Source organism: Silurus aristotelis, assembly GCF_946808225.1.
Source record: "Silurus aristotelis genome assembly, contig: scaffold_148, whole genome shotgun sequence".
NCBI classification, from domain to species: domain Eukaryota; kingdom Metazoa; phylum Chordata; class Actinopteri; order Siluriformes; family Siluridae; genus Silurus; species Silurus aristotelis.
In genome coordinates, this window is record NW_028149106.1 from 1 (window position 1) to 10000 (window position 10000).

General features: G+C 45.4%; 1 protein-coding gene across 2 annotated transcripts in view; it reads left to right on the plus strand.

The window, feature by feature from the left end:
• The first annotated feature begins 4871 nt into the window (after window positions 1-4871).
• Window positions 4872-10000, plus strand: part of LOC310723022 (cadherin-24-like) — a 22224-nt gene continuing 17095 nt past the window's right edge. The window contains exon 1 of one of the 2 annotated variants that reach the window (XM_083570843.1): window positions 4872-5562. In XM_083570843.1, coding sequence (XP_083426969.1) covers window positions 5122-5562 — 441 coding nt within the window. In that variant the 5' untranslated portion in view covers window positions 4872-5121. The remainder of the gene's footprint in view (window positions 5563-10000) is intronic. The other variant, XM_083570844.1, reaches the window with a different exon arrangement.

Genomic DNA, 10000 nt, shown 5'->3' on the forward strand with positions numbered 1-10000 from the left:
GAATCTGCACTGCGTAAAAACACTTACATACTGTACATGTCACATAACACACACTACATGTGCATAACATGACGCAGTGGTGTGTGTGTGTGTGTGTGTGTGTGTGTGTGTGTGTGTGTGATGTATTTATACTGAGTGTCGTATTCGGTTAAACAGCAGAACACTAACAGTGACGCAGTTGGAGTTTACTTCTGGTGCCATTTTTCATTCTGTTTCTCATTGAAATGTTTCGTCTTCAGTTCTTCAAATTCATCTTGAGACTCAAACTGTTTATCAAAATCACCAGAAGTTCCACCAGCACACAAAACTCCTCCATGTGCTTCAGTAAGGTCATTAGTGAGTGTGTACAGTAGCTGCTTTCTCACTCTGGATGGAACTGGAATTACATGTTACTATAGTTACAACCATCCTTCCAGCCAATCACAATCCAGTATTCACTCTGACCAGGGTATAAGGATTAAAAGAATAAATATCACAGTGTTTTATTATTTTAATACCACAACAATTTATTAACGAATCACAATTATTCTTTCTTAAAGAACAACCGCCTGGGATACACTTTCATTCCACATACATCAGATCTGATCTGAACAGATCTGATCACTCGAGCGTCTTTTAATTACGAGCACCTGTGTCCATTTTCCATACGTGGTCATGACTTCCTGTTCCCATCAGCTCTCACTCTGACTGTAATTAGTGCTCTCTAATGGTCTGTGTCTCAATCCTGAACATTTCTATCATCCCTGTGTGTGTGTGTGTGTGTGTGTGTGTGTGTGTGTGTGTGTGTGTGTGTGTGTGTGTGTGATGTACATGTGTAATACAAGTGTGTTACATTCCTACAAACAAACACACATTTTACATTACAAAAGGAGTAGCAGTAAGTAGTTGTAGAATTTTTGATCTCTGTAACAATTTGGACTTTTTATTGACTTTTTTACCCTGACTGTGTGTGTGTGTGTGTGTGTGTGTGTGTGTGTGTGTGTGTGTGTGTGTGTGTGTGTGTGTGTGTGTGTGTGTGTGTGTGATGTACATGTGTAATACAAGTGTGTTACATTCCTACAAACAAACACACATTTTACATTACAAAAGGAGTAGCAGTAAGTAGTTGTAGAATTTTTGATCTCTGTAACAATTTGGACTTTTTATTGACTTTTTTACCCTGACTGTGTGTGTGTGTGTGTGTGTGTGTGTGTGTGTGTGTGTGTGTGTGTGTGTGTGTGTGTGTGTGTGTGTGTCAGCTGCTGAAATACAGCATTGATCAGGTGCAGCAGGACACATAAATCAGCTTGTATTAACGGTCTGTTTCACAGCACAGCATCTGAAATGAAGAAGAAAGACAATAGAGGAAGAGAAAAAGAGGGAAAAAGAGACATTTCATTCCTTTATGTTTTATTATAATGAGAAATGTTTGAAATTAGCATATGTTTATAATATATAATGTAAATAATGTGTATCAATTAACACATTTCAAAAAATCATTTCTCTCTGTAGTGAGTTGACAGACTCTGTGCCAGATTTCGCTTCATGGCAACTAAACAGATTTGATGATGAAGTTCTGTTGTGTGAGATGTTGTGTGTTGACCCTCACAATGACACTCATCAGAAATCCACCAACAGTTCACAGGGCAGCTACAGATACGACACGGTGATGGAAATAGTCAAAGATATTATACTAATATAGAGAAAAACATCCTTAAACCTCAGCGTGTGTGTGTGTGTGTGTGTGTGTGTGTGTGTGTGTGTGTGTGTCTGTGTCTGTGTGTGTGTGTGTGTGTGTGTATGTGTGACACACAGTTCAGAAAAGAGTTTATAGAGATCTTGTACAATGCGATCATCTGAATCATCTGGAGATCTGAGATCTCACTGCATCTCCCAGCATCACTGTCTGCAGCCCAGAATCTGTGTATAAACATGAAGATGTTAAATGAAGAACATGCTGTCATGGGCTGGTGAAGCCGAGCAGATGGATTGTTATTAAAACTGTGGATGTGAAGTAACGCATGCTGAGAAATCACCAAGAGCAGCTCATAAATCAAAAAGCATGTCCTTCTCACTGTAAAATGTCCTGCAGCATGTGTGTGTGTGTGTGTGTGTGTGTGTGTGTGTGTGTGTGTGTGTGTGTGGTCTTGTTTGCTTTTCCTACAGCTACACTTAACCTTTTTGGTCAGAGTTCCAAGAGAGAAGCGTCTTTCAGAGAGACGCAGTTTTATTAAAGCTGAAGGATCTTTCTGGATGTGAAGCAAAGCTGATTGTGATGAGAAAAAGCTCAGTGAGAACATGAAGAAGAACTTCAAGAGAGAGAGCAATAGTGTGTCTGAGATACAAGAGACTTAAACTGTTGTAGAAGTGTTTAGAGAACTCTCAACAGAATGAACAGAAGACTAAATGAAAGTGAGACCAGAAAAGTGGAGGATAGAGGCGATATGGTGAGATATGGTGCGATGTGGTGAGATGTGGTGAGATGTAAAGAGATGTGGTGAGATGTGGTGTGGTAAGTTGTGGTGCTGACGTGGTGAGATGTGGTGAGATGTGATGAGATGTGGTGAGATGTGATGAGATGGGGTGCGATGTGGTATGATGTGGTGAGATATGATGAGATGTGGTGAGATGTGATGAGATGTGGTGAGATGTGGTGAGATGTGGTAAGTTGTGGTGCCGACGTGGTGAGATGTGGTGAGATGTGATGAGATGTGGTGAGATGTGATGAGATGGGGTGCGATGTGGTATGATGTGGTGAGATATGATGAGATGTGGTGAGATGTGATGAGATGTGGTGAGATGTGGTGAGATGTGGTAAGTTGTGGTGCCGACGTGGTGAGATGTGGTGCGATGTGGTGAGAGGTGAGATGTGATGAGATGTGGTGTGATGTGGTGAGATGTGATGAGATGTGGTGAGATATAATGAGATATGATGAAATGTGATGAGATGTGGTGTGATTTAGTGAGATATGGTGAGATATGGTGAGATGTGATGGGATGTAGTGTGATGTGGTGCGATGTGGTGAGATGTGATGAGATGTGGTGCGATGTGGTGAGAGGTGAGATGTGGTGCGATGTGGTGAGATGTGATGAGATGTGATGAGATGTGGTGAGATATAATGAGATATGATGAAATGTGATGAGATGTGGTGTGATGTGGTGAGATATGGTGAGATATGGTGAGATGTGATGGGATGTGGTGTGATGTGGTGAGATGTGGTGAGATGTGGTAAGTTGTGGTGCCGACGTGGTGAGATGTGGTGCGATGTGGTGAGATGTGGTGAGATATGATGAGATGTGGTGAGATATGATGAGATGTGGTGCGATGTGGTGAGATATGATGAGATGTGGTGAGATGTGGTGTGATATTGTGAGATATGATGAAATGTGGTGAGATGTGGTGAGATGATAATTCCAAAAAGTTCATTCTCTTTATTTCATAGTTTTTCCTTCAGGTGCTCTGCTGATGTTGCTGCTGCTGCTGTGTCACCTAGTGAAGTTTCCATCCAATCAGATTTCAGCATCACATCACGTATTGCCCTAACGCCAGCACTGTGAGCACTGTGGGATTTTTAACATGAAATCCATGTTGCTTGAAGCTGTTGCTGTAACCAATCAGATTGCGAGTTGATCACTCCAGGGCCCTCTAGCAGGCGTACAGTAACATCAGCACTTTCACATCCTTTGATTGGATGATCAAAGCGTGTCACTAGTCAGAGCTTACAAACTGCATCTGTAGCAAACTGCACAATCTCACATGCATTTACTTACAAGAACTTTTAAAAGACAGACGTTTAAAGAAAAGCTGGACATGGTGAGGAAAGTTTGACAAAACAGTTCAAAAAAGTTGTTCAGCTTTTTCATCAACCATTTATACTTTTGGGTTTTCTTTCCTGTGATGTGATGAGCTGAATATCAGTGCTCCTGCTGGAGATGATGTATGTGGAGGTGCAGTTGTGGCTACAGTGAAAGGAGACGTGTTGAATTGTGTTCTTTGGGTTTCTTGCTTTAGTGATGATGTTCATTCTGACTGTATGAAATCCTGTGTGTGATGCAGCGCTCTGTTCTACTGCACTTCTCTATAATGCTGATGGTTTCTACAGATGTGGCATCAAAATGATGGGATTAAGAGGTGGATTAGAGCAGGTAGAACATCACGGAAGGCTGAGGAGTGAAATATAAGACCTGATTTGACTGTTACAAAGCACTGACACTGGAGACTCCTTCCATTCATGTTACATTAATGTCCACAAAGGAAAACTCCACCACAGCACATTACACATGTTTATGTGGTGTGTTCACGGTGTGGGTCTGTGATGAGGAGCTGCTACTATAAAAACCATAATTAATAATAATAAGTAATAATAATTATTCCCAGAGCTGCTGCAAGAAAACTGTTCAACATCTTCTGACCAATCATAATCCCGAATTTATCAGAGCGGTGACAGCTGACACACAGGAGTAGTGACACCTCGAACAGGTTCTATCAGCACTGGATATGAGGAACATCTCCTCAAATAAGTTCTTGATTAATATTATAATTAGAGATGCTTGTGGGGACGTTGTAGTGAATTCTTGCATTTCAGTGCTGCTGTTTCATCACTTCCTTCAGGCTGCAGCTGTTAAATCTGCGAACGACAGGCAGGAATCCAATCTAAAATAAAGTGAACGAACAAATAAACAATCAATTATTGGAATAAATTCCCAGAGGAGCCTTAAAGCACTGCTGATTAACAGCAAGTGTAATTAAATCCAGTGTTGACCTCCACTGTGACTCAGGCTCTATCTGTGATTGCAGGTTAAAAGCTTGGGAGAAGGGGGATGAGGAGAGTTTCACATGCTGGAGAGAGAGAGAGAGAGAGAGAGAGAGAGAGAGAGAGAGAGAGAGAGAGAGAGAGAGAGAGAGAGAGAGTAAAGGAGAGGGAGGGAAAGATAGAGACTCAGAGACTCCAGAGAAGAAACACACACACGCTGTGAATAAGCACTGATTTCAGAGATGAAGGGATGGATCCAAGAAATAAAACGAAAAATGATTCAGGAGAGAAGATGAGGTGGAGAGAGAGAGTGAAAGAGAGGAGAGAAAAGGAAGGAAAGCATCAGCCTGTTTTTGCTCTTATCCCACAGCCGACGCTCCACTAAATCATGCCGATAAGCCGATCCGTGCTGCTTGTCCTCAGCTGGTGTGTGTGCCTGAGTGTGTGTGTGAAGGACGCTGAGACTCCGGAGACACACAGAGACTCCTCATTTCCTGCTGAACCCTCTCCGAGCTCACACAGTCCAAGGGAGGCTTTAACACCGGAGCATGAAGAGAACCAGGAGCTGAGATTCTTACACAGAGAGCAGATTAGAGACAGAATCTCAGAAAGCACCACGTCTGCACTTTCCCTCCAGCAAAGCAGCAAAAAGTCTAATATGGGTTTAAAGACTAACACCACAATCCATTCCACGGATTTCCCGAAGTCCCATCTACAAGAAGTGCTTGTCGGAAATGTCCGACTCTCTAGGAGAAGGAGGAGCTGGATCTGGAACCAGTTTTTCGTTATAGAAGAGTACAGTGGACCGGAACCTGTTCTGCTTGGACGGGTAAGAGATACACTAAAACACCATGAGATATACTGAGACACGCTGAGACACACTGAGATACACTGAGACATACTTAGACACACCAAGATACACAGAGACACACTGAGATACAATCAGGCACACTGAGACACTTTGAGACATACTGAGAGACACATTGAGATGCACTAAGATACTCAGATACACTGAGACCCACTGATCCACTGTGTTTAAATCCATGCTGAGATGTAAAGTTATGTTGAGATTCATGTTTGTTGCAGTTAAAATTTTTAAATCTCTCCTTGAGAGAACTCTAACCCTAATTCTACCCTCAACCCCAACCCCAACCCTAATTCTACCCCCAACCCCAACCCTAATTCTACCTCCAACCCCAACCCTAATTCTAATCTCAACCACAACCCCAACTCTAACCCTAATTCTACCCTCAACCCCAACCCCAAACCTAATTCTAATCTCAACCACAACCCCAACTCTAACCCTAATTCTACCCTCAACCCCAACCCCAACCCTAATTCTACCCCCAACCCCAACCCTAATTCTAATCTCAACCACAACCCCAACTCTAACCCTAATTCTACCCTCAACCCCAACCCCAACCCTAATTCTACCCCCAACCCCAACCCTAATTCTAATCTAAACCACAACCCCAACCCAAACCCTAATTCTACCCTCAACCCCAACCCCAACCCTAATTCTACCCCCAACCCCAACCCTAATTCTAATCTCAACCACAACCCCAAACCAAACCCTAATTCTACCCTCAACCCCAAACCTAACCCTAATTCTAATCTCAACCCCAACACTAGCCCTAACCCTAATTCTACCCTCAACCCCAACCCCAACCCTAATTCTACCCCCAACCCCAACCCTAATTCTAAACTCAACCACAACCCCAACCCAAACCCTAATTCTACCCTCAACCCCAAACCTAACCCTAATTCTAACCTCAACCCCAACACTAGCCCTAACCCTAATTCTACCCTCAACCCCGACCCCAACCCCAACCCTAATTCTACCCTCAACCCCAACCCCAACCCCAACCCTAATTCTACCCTCCACCCCAACCCCAACCCTAATTCTACCCTCAACCCCAACCCCAACCCTAATTCTACCCCCAACCCCAACCCTAATTCTAATCTCAACCACAACCCCAACCCAAACCCTAATTCTACCCTCAACCCCAAACCTAACCCTAATTCTAACCTCAACCCCAACACTAGCCCTAACCCTAATTCTACCCTCAACCCCAACCCCAACCCTAATTCTACCCCCAACCCCAACCCTAATTTTAATCTCAACCACAACCCCAACCCAAACCCTAATTCTACCCTCAACCCCAAACCTAACCCTAATTCTAACCTCAACCCCAACACTAGCCCTAACCCTAATTCTACCCTCAACCCCAACCCCAACCCTAATTCTACCCCCAACCCCAACCCTAATTCTAATTTCAACCACAACCCCAACCCAAACCCTAATTCTACCCTCAACCCCAAACCTAACCCTAATTCTAACCTCAACCCCAACACTAGCCCTAACCCTAATTCTACCCTCAACCCCGACCCCAACCCCAACCCTAATTCTACCCTCAACCCCAACCCCAACCCCAACCCTAATTCTACCCTCCACCCCAACCCCAACCCTAATTCTACCCTCAACCCCAACCCCAACCCTAATTCTACCCCCAACCCCAACCCTAATTCTAATCTCAACCACAACCCCAACCCAAACCCTAATTCTACCCTCAACCCCAAACCTAACCCTAATTCTAACCTCAACCCCAACACTAGCCCTAACCCTAATTCTACCCTCAACCCCAACCCCAACCCTAATTCTACCCCCAACCCCAACCCTAATTTTAATCTCAACCACAACACCAACCCAAACACTAATTCTACCCTCAACCCCAAACCTAACCCTAATTCTAACCTCAACCCCAACACTAGCCCTAACCCTAATTCTACCCTCAACCCCAACCCCAACCCTAATTCTACCCCCAACCCCAACCCTAATTCTAATCTCAACCACAACCCCAACCCTAACCCTAAACCCTAACCCTAACCCTAACCCTAACCCTAACCCAACCCCAACCCTAATTCTACCCTCAACCCCAACCCCAACCCTAATTCTACCCCCAACCCCAACACTAATTCTACCCTCAACCCCAACCCCAACCCTAATTCTACCCCAACCCCAACTCTAATTCTACCCTCAACCCCAACCCTAATTCTACCCCAACCCCAACCCTAATTCTACCCCAACCCCAACCCCAACACTAATTCTACCCTCAACCCCAACCCCAACCCTAATTCTACCGCAACCCCAACCCTAATTCTACCCTCAACCCCAACCCCAACCCTAATTCTACCCCAACCCCAACCCTAATTCTACCCCCAACCCTAATTCTTCCCCTTAACCCCAACCCTAATTCTACCCTCAACCCCAACACTAGCCCTAACCCTAATTCTACCCTCAACCCCAACCCAACCCTAATTCTACCCCCAACCCCAACCCTAATTCTAATCTCAACCACAACCCCAACCCAAACCCTAATTCTACCCTCAACCCCAAACCTAACCCTAATTCTAACCTCAACCCCAACACTAGCCCTAACCCTAATTCTACCCTCAACCCCGACCCCAACCCCAACCCTAATTCTACCCTCAACCCCAACCCCAACCCCAACCCTAATTCTACCCTCCACCCCAACCCCAACCCTAATTCTACCCTCAACCCCAACCCCAACCCTAATTCTACCCCCAACCCCAACCCTAATTCTAATCTCAACCACAACCCCAACCCAAACCCTAATTCTACCCTCAACCCCAAACCTAACCCTAATTCTAACCTCAACCCCAACACTAGCCCTAACCCTAATTCTACCCTCAACCCCAACCCCAACCCTAATTCTACCCCCAACCCCAACCCTAATTTTAATCTCAACCACAACCCCAACCCAAACCCTAATTCTACCCTCAACCCCAAACCTAACCCTAATTCTAACCTCAACCCCAACACTAGCCCTAACCCTAATTCTATCCTCAACCCCAACCCCAACCCTAATTCTACCCTCAACCCCAAACCTAACCCTAATTCTAACCTCAACCCCAACACTAGCCCTAACCCTAATTCTACCCTCAACCCGACCCCAACCCCAACCCTAATTCTACCCTCAACCCCAACCCCAACCCTAATTCTACCCTCAACCCCAACCCCAACCCCAACCCTAATTCTACTCTCAACCCCAACCCTAATTCTACCCTCAACCCCAACCCTAATTCTACCCTCAACCCCAACCCCAACCCTAATTCTACCCCCAACCCCAACCCTGAATCTAATCTCAACCACAACCCCAACCCTAATTCTACCCTCAACCCCAACCCCAACCCCAACCCTAATTCTACCCCAACCCCAACCCTAATTCTACCCTCAACCCCAACCCCAACCCCAACCCTAATTCTACCCTCAACCCCAACCCCAACCCTAATTCTACCCCAACCCCAACCCTAATTCTACCCTCAACCCCAACCCTAATTCTACCCCAACCCCAACCCTAATTCTACCGCAACCCCAACCCTAATTCTACCGCAACCCCAACCCTAATTCTACCCCAACCCCAACCCTAATTCTACCCTCAAACCCAACCCCAACCCTAATTATACCCCAACCCCAACCCTAATTCTACCCTCAACCCCAACCCTATTTCTTTCCTCAACCTCAACCCCAACCCTAATTCTACCCTCAACCCCAACCCCAACCCTAATTCTACCCCCAACCCCAACACTAATTCTACCCTCAACCCCAACCCCAACCCTAATTCTACCCCAACCCCAACCCTAATTCTACCCTCAACCCCAACCCTAATTCTACCCCAACCCCAACCCTAATTCTACCCCAACCCCAACCCCAACACTATTTCTACCCTCAACCCCAACCCCAACCCTAATTCTACCGCAACCGCAACCCCAACCCTAATTCTACCCTCAACCCCAACCCCAACCCTAATTCTACCCCAACCCCAACCCTAATTCTACCCCCAACCCTAATTCTTCCCCTTAACCCCAACCCTAATTCTACCCTCAACCCCAACCCCAACCCTAATTCTACCCCAACCCCAACCCTAATTCTACCCTCAACCCCAACCCTAACCCCAACCCCAATTCTAACCTCAACCCCAACTCTAGCCCTAACCCTAATTCTAACCTCAACCCCAAACCTAACCCTAATTCTAACCTCAACCCCAACACTAGCCCTAACCCTAATTCCAACCCCAACCCCAACCCTAACCCTAATTCTAACCTTAACCTGAACCCCAACCATAACCCTAATTCTAACCTCAACCCCAACCCTAACCCTAACCCTAATTCTAACCTCAACCCCAACCCCAACACAAGCCCTAACCCTAATTCTTACCTCAACCCCAACCCTAACCCTAATTCTA